At 32.0% G+C, this 21,649-nt stretch overlaps 1 protein-coding gene across 7 annotated transcripts in view; it reads left to right on the forward strand.

Annotated features, from left to right (window-relative positions):
* Positions 1 to 21,649, forward strand: part of LOC115232614 (dystrophin) — a 744,226-nt gene that overhangs the window by 76,032 nt on the left and 646,545 nt on the right. For all 7 annotated transcript variants that reach the window (XM_029802603.2, XM_036512501.1, XM_029802605.2 and 4 more), the window contains one exon: positions 21,126 to 21,187. In XM_029802603.2, coding sequence (XP_029658463.1) covers positions 21,126 to 21,187 — 62 coding nt within the window. The remainder of the gene's footprint in view (positions 1 to 21,125; positions 21,188 to 21,649) is intronic.

Below are 21,649 nucleotides of genomic sequence, written 5' to 3' on the forward strand. Positions count from 1 at the left end.
ACTATTCTAATCTTAGTGATATCTGACAATCATCTATAACCATTATATGATGTTTTTATATTCAGTGTAATAGATTTTTATCTCCTTTTATTGTTGATATATGAATAGTTATTTGAAAGTAGAAGTGGACTTGTATGTCAGCTCAGGATTTCAAGAGTTTAATTATTGCTTGATATGTGTACAGAGAAAATACTTGACGATGTACACATAGTCTTACTACTTTATTGAAACAAGTCAATCGAGTGTTTATAGCAGTTTGAAAGCTTACATTCCTATAAGACCTAGTATAAATAAATCTGTCAAATCCACTGTTGTTCTTACAAAAAGGACATGCTTAACATTTTGTTGATAAGTCAGCACAGAATAACTTAACAAGTTTAGAACTGAAGTTCAGTTTCATGTGTATGACAATGATCACAAACAGAAACATTTGACATTATTTTCTTTTAATATTCTATTTCTAGTGTAGTACGAATGATGCTATTTTAATTTGATTTACTTGAAAAGATGTTTTTGTCAGACTCTTGCATTTTTATAGACGTTGCTGTTATGTAATTCACACATCCGACTTTATTCAAAGCTATAAATACCTCTTATGCGAACAAGGAATGACATACATTTGCTGAAGTCATTTTGACTTCAGAATTTTATATTACCTACCTATAAAAAAAGCTCTAGCAACCCTCCCCATCTCCCAAAATATGGCAATTAAAAAGAATAGTAGTTGCCATTAAAGTAAAGGTTATATTTTTTTTACTTAAATTTCCTTTAAGCCCTGAAGTATATATGATATCAAATATTCATTTATATGTTCTCTTTTTTTTTTACTTTTTAAAATTTTTGTATCGGCTTTCTTTAGTTTTATGAATATTATTGATCATTCATCACTGGTTATCTCTCTGTTCAAATCTTAGGAAAAGATGACGTACATAACAACAATAATAATATATGAACTGAATAGCAGTTGTCAAAATGATAACATGCTTTGTGTCTTTAATATTTAATTCCCATCAGTTTAGAGATGTATTACATATCTACAGTGGCATCATTGATAATGACTTCCCGACTGAAATTTTGATACACTTGTACTTTGCATTATATATAATATATTGTTAAGTTCTAGAATTTGAAAAGTCTGATGCATTTCGTTGGTGAAAAGTTAATTCAGTAAAATTGATAATGTATTTTAATGTTACTGTTAAGATTTTTTATTCACAGTGGTTTAATAGCTTAATTAAATGAGAAAATTAATGGTTTATATTCAAGATGATATATGTTGAAGTATGCAGTTCAACCTAGAAAATACTGGTACTTATTTTTGTGACCCTTGAGAGAAAAATGGGAGATTTAATTGTACTTGGATTAATTAAAAGAGCAATTTTTGAATACCTTAAAACTAATATTTTATGCTTGATATTTGTTTACTGTGTCAGCATTGACTGTTGAGGTTTTGTTTTCATGGGGCATCATGGTTCAGCATTGATGTAAGGCTAATTTATTTCCTGTCTATTTGATAACTGGGGATATTTCTTTGTACAGTTAATGTTAATTATATGAAGATAAAGTATTTACGACATTTGATTATCTGTTAATAACGTTTCCCCGGTAATTTGACTTGAGGGCACTATAATTTGAGAAGAAATTAAGTTTACTACTGTTTAATTATGATATTCTTGAGTTCAAACAAAACTAGTTAAGCTGTGTATTATTGGTAGAACTTTATACATTCCAGTGTAATTACAATTAGCATTAGATGCATGGTGCTGTAATTAGAAGTATTTTTTGTTCATATATATATATATATATTTATATATATTATATATTATATATATATATATATATATATATATATATTTTTATATATATATATATATATATATATATATTTTTATATATATATATATATATATATATTTTTATATATATATATATATATATAATATATTTTTATATATTATATATATATATATATATATTTTTATATATATATATAATATATATAATATATATATTTTTATATATATATATATATATATATATATATATATTTTTATATATATATATATATATATATATATATATTTTTATATATATATATATATATATAATATATTTTTATATATATATATATATATATATTTTTATATATATATATATATATAATATATATATATTTTTTATATATATATATATATATATATATATATATATTTTTATATATATATATATATATATATATATTAGCTAATAAATATCTTTGAGATTTAGAAAAGCGGTATTTCAGTTTGTTGTCCAAGCCAGTACAGAAGAATTTGGTTGATGAAACTAGCACAAGACATGTCCAATAATATAGATTCATACTATGGAGGCAACTATCTCACGTTCATGTTAATGTGCATTCTGCCACAGGTGGAGATAGTGGGAAATTAATGATGCTTTCAGTTTTATCTATAAACTGGAAAAATAAAGCACCAGTTTGAGTCAGAAGTTTTTTTTCATATTTCAAGCTTTAATTAATAGTTCAAACAAATTACATATAAAAGCATTTATTCATCAAAATATATCCCAACATATTGTCTATCGCTATCATTTCATCAAACACACAGCATGACCTGTTCAAACTGCCCTTGTTTGACAACAGGTTTTGAAACCTGGCTGGAATGAAGTCACTGAGTTCTCTCGCTAGGATTTATTTTTCGTTCCCAGTTATAATTTGATGCTAAAAGCTAGCTTCTCAAGGATTTGCCAGCAGTTTTTTTGCAAATGTTCACATGTTGTTGAGCTTATTCATTGGTCAGTTCATGTGGAGCTTCTTGACAGCATCTGTTTACAAGGCCAGCTTATGAAGGTGCCAATTGATGATGCTTTGTGAATGACCGAGTTCTGCTAACAATGTATGAATGCTTGTGCTTGACTGTTGGTCTACCATTCCAAGCAAGGCCTCGTTTTCCCCAGCAGATTTCCCTGACTTTAGTTGGTCTTTGAGACTGATGTCACCTTGCTTGAAACCTCATGTGGCTTGTGCCACATGTTCATTGACAGTTCCTGGGCCTTCCACATCATTAATTTCTTTTGCTGTTGGCCTTGCACTCAGTTCTTTTCCCATAGGTAGTAGTGTATAATGATTCTAATTGCAATTTTTTCTCCACTCATTATCACAGCTGTAAAATGAAGAATAACCAATTAATGTTTATTTGTTACATATGAAAATAAAGGAAAAAACAATTGAGCAATGACTGGACAACAAGTTGTATCAAACACAAGTTGTTAAAATTCATCAGTGAAAATCTGAAAAAAAAATCTTTTAACTCAACATTGATACACAGTATAAGATTTTATTATAAAAGTAAATGTCTTTATGTTTCATATGTCCTCTCTTTAATTTGACAAGCTTACAGCCAGAGACGTACCTAAGTCTATGAATTCTTGTTATAAAAAAGAAACCTAATACTAATATCTTATGAATGTTGCTATCTAAATCTTCTTAGGTTTTGTAGTTGCTTAGATACAAAGTCTTGAAAATGTGTTATTTAAAGCTCGAAACAATTAAGTGTGAAAACTTATAAAAAAAACAATTGGTTGAATAAAACCAGCAACGTATCGGTTGAACTACTAGAAAGATAACAGAAATTAATTATGAACTGTTCAGTATGATTTTTCTCCATAAAATGTGAATTAAATTGATTTAACAGGATATGTCAAAGGAATACAAGTGCAGGCAGTTGACAAAGTGTTTCTTACAGGAATTGATTGTATAAGATGAAAGCTGGCACTGTCCAAATTCACAAAATCTAAAGAAGCTAATTTTAGGCCAGTATTAAGTAAGCAGTTTCCAATATTTTCAAAATGAGCAATGGTCTTTTATTTATTCATTTATTTATTTTTTACCTGCACGTTTTCTCTAAGACTCAAAGAAACAGTAATTGTCTCTATTGAACTCGGGTTCCAAACCATATTTCTTGGAGTATATATTTCATGGAATTCTCCTATCTTTATTTTGGCAAAACAAGATTCCATATTTCTTTGTTTTAACAATCAAAGATTTTGTTGTTTTCTGTTTTTACATATTTAACAAAAAATTTATATTTCATATACAAGCTTGAACATATTGTCTATTCCTGCTATATTTAATATAGTTAGTTAGCGCCTTGGCGATGTGGTTTAGAAATTCATCTTATGACTACCTTTTAGGCTTGATCCCCCTACATGACACTTCGGGCAAGTGTCTTCTACTACACATTTCAGTTTGCCAGTGCCTTGTATTTTGAAGATAAAACCATTTTAATGATATTTGAGTTGATCCTGAGTTTTAATGCACTAAATGTTAGCTTGCAAAATGACATTAGTAGCACAGAAAATTTTAAAACTCCCCGGATATATCCATGAGATATGGTAAAGAAATTTTTGACACCTACATTACATTATGACAATAATGTAATATAGGTGTCAGAGCATATTTCTTGAGTTGAATGGCAACTATTCCTTGTCTTTGGAATTCTAGAGGTAGGTAGTGATAGAGTATCGTGCTGAAACTTTACCAAAAGTAGATTTCTGAAAACTTGGATTTAAAAGTATTTTGAAATAACAAAGATGTCTGTGACATTAAGTTGACTATCTTATTTTTTGTTTTATATCTATTTCCTTTACATCCTGTAACTTTGTGATCTAAGAAAAAAATCAATAAGTGAATAAGTACTGAAAAATCATGTAGTGATGTCCAATGTGGCTGCTGTCAAATTTCTAAAACCAGTAAAAGAATAAAAGAAATATATGCCCAAAAGATATATCTGATTTTTATAACATTAACCCTTTGCCTCTGGTTCTACATCAGAAACTTACTATTTTAAAGTGCTCTAAATTAAAACTCCCATTAGTATTTCATGTTCAATTATGTTCCAGATACAAACTTAATAACAAGTTTATTTCAATTAACTCTCCATTAATTTTCAAAATTAACTGAAATAAAGGTAATGTATTTCAACAAGAACATCATAACAAAAAAGTTAAGGTTTTCTCACTAAGAAATAGAACTTGGTACTGCAATCTAACTGCTCCTGTTTTCTGCGGGGAATTATATCACCCACTATTTAGAGCTTAGTGCACTTTGCTATTAAGAGCTTGCTATTAAGTATGAATCTGTAACAAGACCTGGGCCACCAACTTCTTGTACCATATTATTTTAAATATCTCTATTCTTTTCTATTAGATACAAGGGACTGAATTCACTCTAGCAGTTCAAATATATTACTTGTACTATATTTTACTGACACTCTCTACTATTTACAATATAAATTGAACTTGGAATTAGATACTTAGCCAAAGATTCTGTAAAACATACTGCTTGTTTTTTTTGTGTTTATGCTATTTTCACAGCTCTATTTTTGTAACAATGTTATTTAGATATTATGAGGGCTAAATCTACATTTGTTTCTTAATTTTAGCTTAAAAGCTATTTTTATGCAATTTTTATTGCTTGTTGAAACAAATTGGTTTATTTCTCCCATATGTATGACACAAATAAGATTTCTGCCCATATTTCCATCCCTTTCATTTTCACGCATATGTATATTTATGTGTATATTGTACCTCTATTTTTGTGCTTAAATTTTTTCTCCATAAAACTGGAGCTGCATTCTTAGTAAAAAAACTAAATCTCTGTTATTGAAACTTATAATACCATGTAGACACATTCTCTTGATTTGAAAAATATTTTGAATATTTTAAATGTTCTCTTTGCAGAAGGAATTTTACTAAAACATTTGTTGTTGTCTATCTCTGGTCAGCATTTATTTAGCAGTCTTATTAAAAGCATTCTAGCCATGACCATTTTGTCTATATATTCTGACATAGTGTATCTAGAACTACATTATCCAATGTTCTACACTTTCTAAGAAGGATATTTAGCTTCTATTTCTATAAGGCTGAATGACCACAAAGAGGATTACTCATTGGTTTGATTTAGCTAAAGTGTAAACATGTAACATTACTAAGTGCACCGTAGATTCATAGATACAATGTCAGCTTAAAATCAATATGTAATCATTGTAATCTCTAATTTGTGTGTGTGCATATCAGTGTGAGTGTCTGGGGCTACTGAAAACATTGGTACATTGTCATAATTCTCCATCAAGATTATTTGTTTTACCAACATATGTTATGTATAAATATTCTTCAATGTTATTTTTAAAAATTGGCATATTGAAAGGGCGTTATTCTTTTTTAGAACTTTTCATTTTATGCTTGGCATTGCATTAACATCATTGTGATAAGTGACTGTTTGTTGATTGGGCTTTGTTTAAGTGGCATCTTAGTTCAGCATTATGTACAAGGCTACTGTAACCTGCTTGTTTCTTTGCTATTGATATCTGTGTTAGGTTATGTAAAATACTTAGTATTTCAACAGTGGAACCTAGCTCTTTTGTTGATGCCTCAGTGTAATTACTGAGATATCAACAAAGGAGATGTAGGTCTGATTTTCACAAGATTCACTTTTCATTTGCTTTCATCTTAGCTTTGTATGCACAATTTTCTGTTGGTTTATTGTGTTGTTGTATTAGTGGCTAGCAGAGATTAGCATAGCTTTCAGCTTCAGTAGCCACATCAAGAAGGTTATTGTTTATTCTAAGACAATAATTTTTTAATTTCATGCATAAAAGTGATTTCAACATTAAGATTTTGGTGTTGAGTGAAAGATCAGTAAACAGAATATTAGAGGATGTTGGTACTTCATGTTTTTGTTGTGAGTGATGGTGGAAGTGAGAAATATGGTGATTAGATGTTTGATTAAAGTACCGACTATATGTGAATGCATCATTGTGGTTGGAATTGAATGTGTCTGTTGTTACTTGTGCTTACTTGTATGTATTTTATACATGTTTATATTGTGCAGTGTCTCTGAAGAATTATTCTGGTTTTGATGGAAATGTGTTTGTAATCATTGCATTGGAATGTTTTTGACAAGCAATGATTGAGTGATAATATTGTGACTTTTGGTTTGTGTGAAGTGAGATTTTATGGCTCCATTGTTTTAAGTGCATGGTTGGATTGAAGCATAAAATGTGTTGCTTATGTAGAAATTGTTATGGGATTTGGTGAATTATGGTGTTTGAAGACACTGGAAAGAGGGGTTCCTCAGGTCTGGTAACTGGAGAGTAGTTTACCTTGAGGTCTTTGATTTTTGTTTTAACAGTGAACAATTAAAGAACAATGTCTTCAGGACTGCAGAAACCTCAGCTCTTAAAAATCTAACACAGTCTCTATGTACATTTAGTGAATTAGCTGTTAGAAAGTATGGGCCACTCAACATCAGAATCAATTAGCAGATCCTGAGTTACGCACTTTATCTTATATTCTAACTGTAACATCCTCTCAAAAATTGTCTGCTTTTTATTCTGGTATGGACTAGTTGGATCTGAAGTGTTGCAATAACACTGAAAAAATATTTTTTGTATCCTGCAAACTAGACTTGTAAACTTTTCCAAAATTGAAATTTACCATCAAAAGCTCAATCACTTCAATTTAAAATTTTTGCAATGAGTATTTATGTATAATGCCAGAATCTTACAAATTATATATTTTTTAACTTCGCTAATGTTGAGTTCGGCAACTAATCCTTGGATTTCTGTTCTAGCTTGCAAATTGGGTTGTATTATTTGAATATACCTGTGTATGTGCTGGTGCAAGCTGGTAGTATTTAAATCCTGGACAGAACATTCCAAAGTTACATAATTTTCTTTTTCTATCAGACCCCAAAAAAGGGGTAGTGTTCTTAATCCTTTCAAGCATATGCATTTGATTAGGTCAATATAGTTGATGTTCAGTTTGAATATTTTATAGATTTTTGAGAGGATAACATGGGGAGGGGAGAAGAGAGGAAGTTTTCAATTATTGAAAGGATGGAGTTGCGGAATGTATCATTGTAGAACCAAAACACTATGGGTGATAGCAGGTGGGAAGACAGCTTCATTGAGTAGGTTTAGGCACGTAGTGCACTATTCAAAGCAGAGTAACAAAGAACATTGTAACGTTGCTGCCTTCCTGTCTTTTTAACTAACACAGTAGACTAGTAGTAGTAACATTTTGGTTGATAATGGGTGAGTGCCCCCTCCCTCTCTCTCATTTTTAAACACCTAAATGTGTGTGTGTGTGTATATATATATATATATATATATATATATATATATATACATACATATTTTGAACATTGGGCCTCACCAAGGTGATAACAAGTGACAGACTTTTGGAGGTCTGCTGTACTTGAGAAGACCCGGCAAACCAAGTGAGACTGTAACCATGGCCTATGCCAGTGCAGCATAACCAGCCCATTTAAGAGTACCTTTCAATCATTGGGCACGTAAAAAGCACCATTTAAGCCCTGACTGGCCCTCATGCTGGTGGCATGTAAAAAGCACCCACTACACTCTCGGAGTGGTTGGCAATAGGAAGGGCATCCAGCTTTAGAAACTTCACCAGATTGGATTGGAGCCTGGTTACAGGCTTCTGGCTTGCCAGCCCTCAGTCAAACTGCCCAACCCATGCCAGCATGGAAAGCGAACTTCAAACAACAATGATGACGACGATGATGATGAGTTATTTAATATCCATGCTGGCATGGTTTTGATAGTTATTGTATAAAATTTAAGATACTCAGATATGCATACATACATAGACATATATACATTTACATGTGTGTGGGTATACAGAGAGAGAAAAGGATGTGTATTTTTTTTTTTTTTTTGATAACTGCTTTAGCTGTTTTACACTGAGAAGAACATTTAAAATGTTAGTATTTAGCAATTTTATCATTCCAGATTTGTAAACTGTGCATTAATGTAATATGCACTTGTTCCTTGTAGGGGGCTCAACAACCTTTCTGAGTGCAACGTTACTGTTATTTAATATACATGCATTTGAATTTCCATACTTACTACTGGAACTGAATGGCACAACCAAAAGTAGTGTCAATGACCGTACAGTTAACACATACAGCTCCAACTGAATTGAAAAAGGCTTGGAAAACAACCAAATTTTTTTATAGGATGTCATTTAGAGTTGCAAATGGGAGAACTGCTTTTTAATGAGCTGAGCTATGGCTATTGTAGTGAGAAAGGAAAAGTTGCATTGTGCCTTCCCTTATTTTAACAATATGATTATTACCAGACAGGTGAAGCATGACCAAAATGTAAAGGAATTTCTAGAAGTCATCAATCAGAGACATCTGACACTCAACTAAAAAAAATGAATTCTATGAATTTTATTAATGTCACAGCTCTAGTACTACAGACATGTGATTAGAATATCACTGGTAATAATTGCCAACCGGTAGGAGATCTAGGAGTAGATCAAGAATGAGTTTGTTGGATAATATCCATCACCTCAGCTGAATGCACTTGGGAATCCAGCCAAGAAATCTAATGGTGGTTGCTACCGATAGAACCTTGTGGAGGAATAGTAGCAGAAAAGATGGATGGATGAATACTTTGAGGAATGACATCATTAGGCCACATCTGTAGAGGTTCCATCCACTACAAGAACTTCCAACTCCAGAAAATTTACAATCCTTAAGACAGGCACTGAAGATGTATTGATATTATGCCGAGTGGATTCATGGGTTCTCTGCTAAAATCAACTGTTGACAAACACAAAAAAGTTCCTATTAGGAAAGTAGGCTCTGAGAGCCTTTAACTTGTTAAAGAGAGAATTGGAAGTAACCACCCTGCATTTAGTGGATGAAAGCTTACTCTTTGAGATAAAGTGTGATACATTGGGTATTGCTGTATTTACTGTCTTTAACCAAGGAGGATGGCCTGTAGTGTTTATGTCAAGGGTGCTGTAAGGAAGCGATTTGTACTTCCACATTGTAGAGACAAGCAACAGTGCAAAAATCAAGCCATTATCTGGTATGATGCCACTTTGCCACAGTTACTAACGAAAAGTCAGTGGCCTTTATGTTTGACAATAGAAGGTATACAAAGATAAAGAAGACTAAAATTCAAGAATGGGGACTAGAACTTGCAGAATTTAGATATACAATGTAATATTGTCCTGGTAGTGAGAATATGGCTCCTGACACATTTACTTGTGTCATCAAACATCTCCATGTTTGATGACCTCCACAATGGAGTACATCATCTGTGTATATGTTGGTTACTACATTTTGTAACAGCAATGAATCTCCTCTTCTCTGTAGAAGATGTGAGAAAGACTTGGTCTGTGCTGAAGTAAGACCTCTGTTCATCATCCTCCAGTACTCTTATCAAAGCAACATGACATGTGGAAAAGCTTAGTTTAGACTTTAAAGGATCTTGCCCTACTATTTCATATAATTCATATTTACTTATGATAGTTAATGAATACTTGTATTTCCCATTTGTTTATTTTTGTTCCAACATGCATACAGCAAAAGTGATCAGATGTTCAGGTCTCTTGTTCAACTTTTGTGGAATGCCAAATTAAACACTCTGATCAAGGCATTTTCTTCATGTCTAAAGATTTACAGGATTATCTCTTCCAGAAGAGACTTGCATCAATTCATACTATACTGTATCACTCTATTGGGAATGGACAAGCAGAAAGATTCAAAAGTACTATATGGAGGTACCTTTAGAGAAGTATTGGGAATTAGTGCTTTTTCAGGTACTACTCTTCTAAAGATCACTATTGTCTACAACAACAAGTGCTACACTCCATGAATTTTTCTTTGCATTTCAATGCCATTCTTCCTCTGGAAATTCAATGCTATCTTGGTTAATGACTAGTACTCCTCTGAAAGTTCATGTGGACCAATAAAAATGAACCATTAGTAAATCAAGTTAAACTGCTTGACAGTAATCCAACTTACGCAAGAATCGGGTGTCTAGATGGGCAGGCATCTACTATTTCTGTTCATGATTTGTTACCTTGTCATGAACACCCTACAATCTCCACCTCTCTTTTGTGGAACAAAATATAAACCTGATGGTATAAGACCCAAGTGATAAAGAAGGTATAACATGCAATCATGTGGAAGGGGATGAAACAGCAACTCCACAGGAACTATAGATATCCGGTTTTGTATCCAAATCTCCTAATCATGGGTGGGAGTATCCCATAAAATTGTTTCTAAGAGGAAAGAGTGTAATATTACTATTATTTAATGTATGTATGTGTAAGTCTCTGTATTTAACAAGCGGAAGTAGTCTAGGTAACCATATAGATAACACAATCACCTGTAACTAAACAATTGAGTTGAATAAACCTTGGAAAACAGCCATTAAGTTTTTCGTTATTACACAGAGCTTGAATATTTAAGAGAAATAAGCAGGTAGATGGTAGGCAGGATGCTAGCTGAAGATGTGGTGTGTGTTTCCATACTTGATATATATATATACTGTTAAAGAGAAAAAGAGAAAGATGCTATTGTGCTTTAGAGCATGCAATTTGAAGGTGGTAATAAGAATACTGATAATAAAAATAGTTATTTGTGGGGTTAAGTTATCAATATTCAGAATGGCCATGGAACTTGGACTCACCGTAGCCTATTGTTGAAAGCAATCTACATTTCCTGTAAATCTGAAAGCTCAAGAACATTTTTGAAAGCATCAGGCCTGGCTGACTACCTAGTGTTGAACAATCTCTTCATTTCTGTTAGATGAGAGCTCCCATTGGATAATGCAGTTGAAAGGAAACCCTACTGATATGTAGAAACAGACAGATTGTGCAGACTTCGAATAAAACCAAAGGAAAATGCTACTTCTTTAAAAATTCTACAGCACATTGTCTGCCTAAAGTCAGTGAAAGGGCAACATGTGATGCATTCTAAAAGCTGATTCAGTTATTTAAGCCTTTCTTGCAGATCTTTGTACCTGTTGTTCCTGTTGTTAGAATTGCCTTTACTTTGTATAGTAAAAATTAGAAGCAATATCTTGGTGCATAATATGATTTACATACCTTAATATTTTTTTAATACAGATAATAGAATACATACTTGAATAATATATTATTTTCCAAAAAGTCTTTGCACATAAAGTGGGAGCAAGTCTTAGAAATGCTGGGTTCGTAGCATATACTACATTTTACTACTACTATACTAAACTTTCATTGGAGATGCTGTATGCCTGATTTTTTTTTTTCACTCTCTGCAGTACATATATTTACATTACTATTTTCAATTTTATTTAATTTTAATAATAAAATATTCTGGATGATTTTTACATTATTATGCTCAATGAAACTAATTGTACACTGGGAAAAAAATTTCTCTTGATTATTCTTTTACTTGTTTCAGTCATTTGACTGTGGCCATGCTGGAGCACTGCCTTTAGTCAAAGAAATCAACCCCAGGTCTTATTCTTTGTAAACCTTGTACTTATTCCATCAGTCTCTTTTGCCAAACTGCTAAGTTACAGGGTTGTAAACACACCAACATCAGTTGTCAAGCGATGGTAGGGGGACAAACACAGACATACGAGTATACATGCACATGCACACACATACAACAGTCTTCTTTCAGTTCCTTATTTCTTTATTGCCCACAAGGGGCTAAATGTAGAGGGGACAAACAAGGACAGACAAAGGGATTAATTTGATCACATTGACCCCAGTGTGTAAGGCAAAGTCGACCCTGGTGGAATTTGAACTCAGAACTTAACAGTAGATGAAATGCTGCTAAGCATTTCGTCTGACGTGCTAATGTTTCTTCCAGCTCACCACTTCTTTCAGTTTCTGTCTACCAAATTCACTCACAAGTCTGCCCAAGGCTATAGTAGAAGACACTCGCCCAAGGTGCCACGTAGTGTGACTGAACCCAGAACCATGTGGTTGGGAAGCAAACTTCTTACCACACAGCCACAACTTTTCAAAGAATATAAATGCAGTTATATTTTACATCATTGTATTCTATCAGCACTGGTTTATAAAAAGGAAATTTAATATCTTAGAACACAAGTCAGGCTCAAAGTACCAGCAGATTGAGCATTATTCTCAGCTACAAATTGTGAAGTGCATATAAAGATAAAAGTTGGAAATTTTGTATATTTGTGTGTGTACATCATCATCATCATCGTTTAACGTCCATTCTCCATGCTAGCATGGGTTGGACGGTTCGACCGGGGATCTGGGAAGCCAGAAGGCTGCACCAGGCTCCAGTCTTATCTGGCAATGTTTCTACAGCTGGATGCCCTTCCTAACGCCAGCTGTAGAAACATTGCCAGATAAGACTGGAGCCTGGTGAGAGAAAGATAAATGATAGAAAATGGAATCATCTATATTCTTTATTTAAAATCACTATTGTTTCTGCACTTTTTACACTTGTATATTGGTGTGATGTTGTGTAATCATTACCATCCATCTACCCAAGGTGTAAAATGTGCTCCATGAGATGATGATTCAAATAAGTCCTTTGTAAAATCCTTTCACTCAGTGTAAGACTGCCATTCTCACTTTGAGTGAAATGACTGTAGGATTTACAAAGGACTTATTTAAACAATTATGTGAGGAAGTGCATTTTACGTCTTGGTTGGATGATAATGATTACATGACATCTCACCAATGTACATGTGCAAAAATGTGCCATAACAAATGTTGTGATTTTAAACCAAGTATATCATCTGTCATTTATCATTTATCTATTTATGGATACTGTGGAATTTCTGATGTATATCAAGTAGCAAGAGCATTTTCATTTTATGATGACATCAGGTAGCCAATAACTGCGATTTAGCTTTGCATAGCATACTACAAGGTTTTTACTCGAAACTTATTTAACTATATATATGTATGTGTGTGTATATATATATATATATATATATATCCTTTTACTATTTTAAACCCCAGGACTTAATTTTTGTAAGACTAGTGTTTATTCTATCAGTCTCTGTTGCCAAACCACTAAGTTATGGGTACATAAACCCACCAACATTGGTTGTCAAGTGATGGTGATGACACACACACACACACACACACACAAACATAAATACATAAATATCGTCGTCGTTTAACATCCGTTTTCCATGCTGGTATGGGTTGGCTGGTTTGACTGAGGGCTGGGAAGCCAGAAGGCTGCACCAGGTTCCAATCTGATCTGGCAAAGTTTCTACAGCTGGATGCCCTTCATAATGACAACCACTCTGAGAGTGTAGTCGGTGCTTTTTACGTACCGACAACACATATGTGATGGGCTTCTTTCAGTTTCTGTCTACCAGATCCACTCACAAGGCTTTGGTTGGCTTGAGTCTACACTAGAAGACTTTTGCCGAAGGTACCACACAGTTGGACTGAACCTAGAACCATGTGCTTGGGAAGCAAGCTTCTTACCACACAGTCATGCCTGCACCTATATAACAATTGTTTTCTCATCATAAATTTTTGACTGAGCCAGTGTTAGAAGTCATTGTTATTATTCTGAATTAAAATCCTATCCAAGTCAACTTCACCTTTCATTCCTCCAGTGATTGATAATATAAAATACCAATCAAATGTTAAGATTTATTTAATCAAGAATCATTGGCCTTGTGTCCAAATTAGAAACATTATTATATTTTTATCCATATTTGCTACAAGTGGTGAATCTTAATACACATATCTTTTATTCTTTTTTTATCGCTTTCTATTATTCATTATAATTGTAAAAGTCCTAAATGACTCTATATACTTTCATTCCATATCACTATTTTGCCAATTGTTAGTTGTTTTATACTTTGACTTTTTATATGTTTACTTCTTAATCATTAGATTAAGCATAGTTCAGAAGACCAGATACCTTATTTATAACTTTGGTTTTGTTTTTCATCAAGGCCTTATTATTGTCTGTCAGTAATAGTTAAATGAACACAGGGCTAAGTTTATAATCAGTTCCAGCTTATAGATAATTGATAACAGAATTAAGACAATAATATAAAAAGTGAAGAAAATGAGTCTGCCTGAAATATTCATTTGTTAAATACTACAGATCTGAGACTTGACATTTGCATACAAACTGCTTCTCCATCTCAACATACTTGATAATGTCAGTTGAGCAAAATCACTGCCATAACCAATCATCTTAAATGTTTTGATATTTCAAGTATGAAGCTGTGAAATCATATGTGAAATCAACCTGTCATGCAAATATTTTTAGTTATGTATACAATTTCTTATGTCATAATTGTTAATTAGTTGATAGTATTAAGTACTTAGTTCTTTTCTTTTCTCCTTTATATTCAATTGGCTAAAGCATATTTCTTTTTAAAGATAGCCATGATATAATCGTGAAGATATCAGTTAGGAATTTCTACTGGCACTGGCATGGCTATGTGGTAAGAAGTTAGCTTTCTAGCCATGTGGGTCCAGTCTCATGGCATTGTAGCTTGGACAAGTGTCTTGCACTATAATCCTGGGCCACTCAAAGCTTTGTGAGTGAATTTGGTGGACGGAAATTGAAAGATGCCTGACATATGCATAAACACTGGCAACGCAACATTTTGTTTTATCACCATTATACCTTGATAAGTATATTATAGGTTTATTAAGTCAACTCTGTGTCCTATTGTGTGTTAACAGTGATTTAATTTCATTTTTCAGGTGATGTTTCTAAATTTCCTATAGAATTCAGAGCCAGTATGTAAATTAAGATGTTTCATAAACAAATATACCCAAGTAAACAATGCAATCAAAGACAGAAAAATAGATAATGGGTGTATATTCTTATTTCAAGGATTATTGTGCTCTTATCAGTACCTCATTCATCTTAATAGTGTTTTAGGGGTAATCAAAGAAATACTGTTTGCCTTGTTACCAGAAATATGTTTAATATGCAAATTGGCCTATCCAATTATGTTACACCATTAAGCTTAATGGATATTTAAAGAATGTGTTCATGGATAGTTGGTAGGTTCAATGAGGTGCTAATGAGAGGACAGTAGTCATTGAGATGTGCATATACATCCATTACCTATTTTTCTATCTTTGATTACATTTTTTACATAAATGTATTTGATAATGAAGCATTGCAACTTACAGTAATGACTCTGAATTCTATAGAAAATCTATACAGATTCCCTTAAAAATGAAATTAAAGCACCATTAAAACATAGTAGGACACAGTATTGACTTAATAAACCTATAGTATACTTACTAGTGTATTATGGCAACAAAATGATTTACTGTTGCCTTGCAAACCATTAAATATATATACCAGTTGTCAGGAATGTGTTTAATATGCAAAATGGTCTATCTGGTTATGTTACACCATTAAACCTAATGAGTATTTAAACTGTGTTCATGGATAATTGGTAGGTTGGATAAAGTGCTGATGTGAGGATAATTATCCTCAAAATATGCATATATACCCATTACCTATTTTCCTACTTTTTAATCTTCGATTGCATTGTTAACTTAAAAAATGTTGTGTGTGTGAGTGTGTCTTTGTGATTGTGTTTGTTCCTCACCACTTCTTGATAACCAGTGTTAGTTTATGTTTCCATAATATAGCAGTTCAGCAAAAGCAACTGTTAGAATAAGTACCAAATTTTAAAATAATAAAACTGAGGTTGGGTCATTCAGCTAAAGCCTTTCAAGGTGGTGCCCCATTATGACAGAAACAAGTGAAAGATAAAAGGTTATTATGGGCATGTAATTCTAAAAAGACTGATGCTTTTTGTCTTGGTTATTTATCTGGGTAATTGTTTCTCTTAACATTCTGTTACATAATTGATTTGAAGTGATGCAATGTCAAATGCTTTAACCAGAGTCCATGTATATAGGTGCAAGAGCTTTCTCTTTAGGAAAAATTTTCACTTGGAATTTCATATCTGAGACGTAAAAGCACACATTACTCTCTTGGAGTGGTTGGTGTTAGGAAGGCCATCCAGCTGTAGAAACCATGTCAAAATAGACTGGAGTCTGGTGCAGCTTTCCAGCCCTAATCAAACCATCCAACCCATGCCAGCATGGATAATGGACGTTAACTGATGATTACATTATCTAATATGTTTTTTACCTGTTTTTGAGACTGTAGGATTTGAGGGAGATTATAGCAGGTTACATAGAAACTCCCATGTTATTGTTTATGCTCTAAGCTTTGAAGTGACAAACTTTTAAATGTGTAAAATATACTTAGTTAAACTGTTGGCAAAGCTAAAAGGTTTCTCAATACCAATCAATCATGGTAAAATACTTGTACCCTCAGTGGTTTTCCAAATTCGGTGAAGAACCTGAATGAAACAATATTAGAAGAGATTTTTTCCTCTATAATGCATTTAGAAGAATTGCAACAACCTTTTCAGAAATAAAGTGGTTGGCATTAGGAAGAGCATCCAGCTTTATAAACCTTGCCAAAACAAACACTGAAGACTAACACAGTTCTCAGGTTAGACAGATCCTATTGAACTACCCAATCCATGCCAGTATAGAACGCAAATGTTAAATGGTGATGATGATGACAATAACAAAGAATTGTGGGAACAAATACTGCACAGGATATTTTATTGGATAGCACTGGTTTAGGAGTTTTTTTGCTTATTGTTGCATCTTCCTCCAGTATATAGTGACAAAAGATGTGTGCATGTGCACACTCCCGTGTAGTTTCCATTTGCTAAATTTTATTCTGAAAGCATTAGTTGATCTCAGGATACAGCAGAGACACTGGATCAAACTCAGAAACACTTGGTTGTAAAGCAAACTTCTTAACTATGCAGCCATGCCTCCGTGCATAAAGATAATCAACATTTATTTTCTTTTTCAAACCAAACAAGACTGAGATTTATCCACATTGTTGTAGGATCTTTTCATTATAACATTCTTAAGAATGTTTTGCATTAACTCAATATAATAACTATGGAATATTTCTCTATTTAGTTAATCTCTGTTGCATTTTTCTATGAACTCAAGAAAATGGGACAGAATTATCCATTTTTAGAATTTCTTCCTATTTAAACATCAGTAGCCAAGTAGTATCTCTGTATGATTCACACATAATTATCCAGCAGTTTGGTTATTATTCTATAATTAGGTTGTATAAAATTTGTCAGCTGTAGTTTTGGACTGAGGCATTATACATCCATCCTGTCAATGAAACAGTAATTTCATTTCATGTATGATCTAAAGATTCTAAAACTTTTATTCTTTCCAAAATTTATTTCTAGAATTCATTCATATTATACATTATATTACTGGCTTCTTGGGTTCCTAACATCTTTATATTAGATAATGCATAGATTTCATTCTCAAGTTTTTATTTTTAAAACTTGAAAGTAATCCTGTTCAAAGTATTAAGAGATAAAATTAAAATAGTTACTATTTTACATTGGTGTAAATGATCTGCCTAATATTTTTATTTTGTTTTTATTATTATTGAAACCCCTCTATACAATACACACTTTTGCTTTTTTATGCATGAAGTGTTCACTCTGCTCATATTCATTATCATTTCTATAATTATACATTTTGAAGACAAATTTGAGCAGTTAGCCCTTTCATTACTGTATTCATTTTGAGATGCTTTCTGTTTCTTTCAATTACTTCAAATATAACAAAGAATTTAGTAAAATAACTTAGTAATTATTCAGCTAGTGTTAGGAACATAAATTGTAACTAAGGTTTGGTGGAAGATTTTAATTCAGAACTTATGAAAACAAGACATTTATACTCAGAGCCAGAGCCAGTTTCAGACAGGTTGGTAATGAAAGGATTAAGGAACTGTCATCTCTTCTACTGAGCGTAATTTCATACAAGTTAGCCAAAACTAACCTATAGATATTATCTCAGTTACAATATAGATTTTGTTTTGCGATTTAATGTAAGAAACTGAGTCTATAGCTCTAATTTTAGAGATTTTTTTCTTCCAGCTTCTTACAAATTATAAAGCGTACCTTATTAATAGCTTTTATTATTATCATTGTCATCTTTGCCACTATCAGTACTCATTTCATCATCATCAGTAACTTAACTTAATTATAGACTAAGTTAGTCTATAATACAATTTTGTTTTACAACTATGTGAAATAAAATTTCGTAGTATGTGAAACTATATAATAAGGTATGCAAATTGATATTTACTCATACCAGTCTTTCCAACTAAATAATTCATTTTTTAGATTCTTAGCTGTTTCAAATGGTTTTCCTTTATAAGCAGTCTACAGTATAAAATAAGATTTAGATATGAACATAAGGTTTTTATTTCTGATCAAATATTAAATATCATAAAAGTGTATTCTATTCCCTTCTTCCAGTGTATCAGTGTTTTGATTCTGTTAAAAGATTTTATTAGAAACTGAGTAACCTATTGTTACCAGGTAATTTTTACAATAGAATGCCTTCATATAAATTTTTTTATTCCATGTCAGACCATGCCTTTCCCAATGGATGTACCTCTTGATCAGGATGGATTTGTGTAATTTATCGCAAAATATTTCATTGAGGATTTTTTTCTTTTTTAAATTATTTACATGCCTATTCAACCATTTCACATGACTTTATTCATTAAAACTTATCAAAATTTCAGAACTTCCTATAACTTTCAGCATTATATTGTTTTGTTTTCAGTTTGTTTAATAAAAATTCATCATAATGCTTTTGCTTTCATTTTGTGATAAACAGCTATCATGCAGATAATGCCAGCTTCCAAATCCTGTTTTCTAATTAGATAAAAATGATCCAAATTTAAACCTCTGTAGCATTTTTCTTCTGAAACAAATAATAAAATCAGATTCAGCGTGAAAAATTATATTAATATACCAAATTTGAAAATTTTCACTTGATTTTTAAAATTTCAAAATCTGTGACGGCAACAGAATACCTAAGAGAAGTAGATAGACAATTATAAGATGTGACACACGCATATACAAACACACACACACACACTCAGGTAATCATGAGTTGAAGATAGTGTCTTCTAAAGACATTCTGGAAGTTGAGTTATTTCTCATAGCAAATTATATTTTTTGATTACTAATAATCTTGGGACTCAGATTTCGAAAATCAAATCCCTTTTTCTCTTGGGTGTACTGTTTCAGAACCTTTCCGTAATACACACACACACACTCATTTATATAGTAGACATGAGTTTGTGTGTGTTTCTTTGTGATGGACAGAAGAAATGCTGCATGTGAACAGCTGTTGTCAACTTAGCAAACCCCTCTCTCCTTAAAGCTACTTATTCCTTACACCCACCTTCCTTTCCCTTCCTCAGCATTTAAAAAGTTACCTATGTGTATTGGTGCACACATGTATGCATGTATACATGTATCTGTCTTTATTTATGTATGTATGTACACAGCATCTATCATAATAAATTATGAAATATTTAGATTCTTTCACTTAACTTCTACCTTACCTCTCTCATTCAAGATCAATGCAACTCAGCCTGCACCTCACACCTTCCTTATACAACAGAAAAAATAGCCAAACTATTGTCAAGAGTTTTACAAGTTGTAGGATTTAGTCAGCATATTGTTTTCTAATTCCTAATATGCATGTTATACAGTCAAAATTTTATGACTTGGAGTAAACTACTTTAACAGTCATTGTTATTAGTGTTTGCCTATCAAAATTATCCCCTTTCTTTACTAAATATTTGGTCATTTAGAAATTCAATTTGAAGTAGTCCAAAAGTATTGTGCCCATAAAACATTTTAGTTCATAAGTGCAAAAGCCAGTGAAAAATTAGTCAGATTAAATATTAGTATTTTTAAATATATGCTCTATTGTTCTTTAAAATACTTTTGATGTTATAGCCAATAAACTTTTAGGCTTTGGAACATCCACTGGTTAACTCACATTAAAATAGTTGATTTTCTTAACAATATGAAATTTTCTAAGTATTTGATTTAACTGTCTCAAGACTATATTAAAACCTGTTTATGTAGAAGTGGTGCATTTATTTTTTTTATTTGTGTTTCTGTTTCATTAAAAATTGATTTCATCTTCTTTTCAGCTGCACTGAAGTAAAAACAAAATTAGTGTTATTTAGAATTTCATTAGTTGCACATTCCCCCCACTCTCTGTAGGTCTATGAAAAAAAACTGTGCTTCAATTCATCAAAAATTAATTCCTTCTTTTTATTGATAATTTACTAATAAAATCATGGAACTATTTTTTTCACCTTACTTTTTATACAACTTATTCTCACACTACTTCCCTAGATATTTATTGAGTTGTATTTTCTTTTATAGATGAAAGAGAGGATATTCAAAAGAAAACTTTTACTAAATGGATTAATTCACAGCTTTCAAAGGTATGTATTAATCTTTGGTTTATTATTGCTATATAAGTTTTGGTCAAAAAGCAGAGATTTTGTTAAGATGTGTTTGCAGGATTATTTACAAGAAGTATGCATGGTTTCTGCAATGTTTTTATCTGACTCTTTATAGTTGAAATAATAATCACATTAATGTATCGCTGAATAATCAACTAAAATTTAATAATTTTCTAGATCTTTTCCAATAAAACGAAGCCTGTAAAGTTTCTTGCATGTTTTTGAAGTGACCCTAAAATAGAGAAACTAGGGCTAATGAAAGCAAAGCATTAACTTTGTGTGTGTGTGTGTTTACACAAATATTTTCAGATTGTGTATAGTATTGAAACATAATTTATGCAGCTGGTGACACTTCTTCATGCCTGCCTATTAGCTTAGCTACTCAACCTTTAAGTGATAGTCAATGATATGCTACATAATTATTTGAGTAAGACTTATTAA

Source organism: Octopus sinensis, linkage group LG2 (genome assembly GCF_006345805.1).
Source record: "Octopus sinensis linkage group LG2, ASM634580v1, whole genome shotgun sequence".
In the NCBI taxonomy this organism is placed as follows: Eukaryota; Metazoa; Mollusca; class Cephalopoda; order Octopoda; family Octopodidae; genus Octopus; species Octopus sinensis.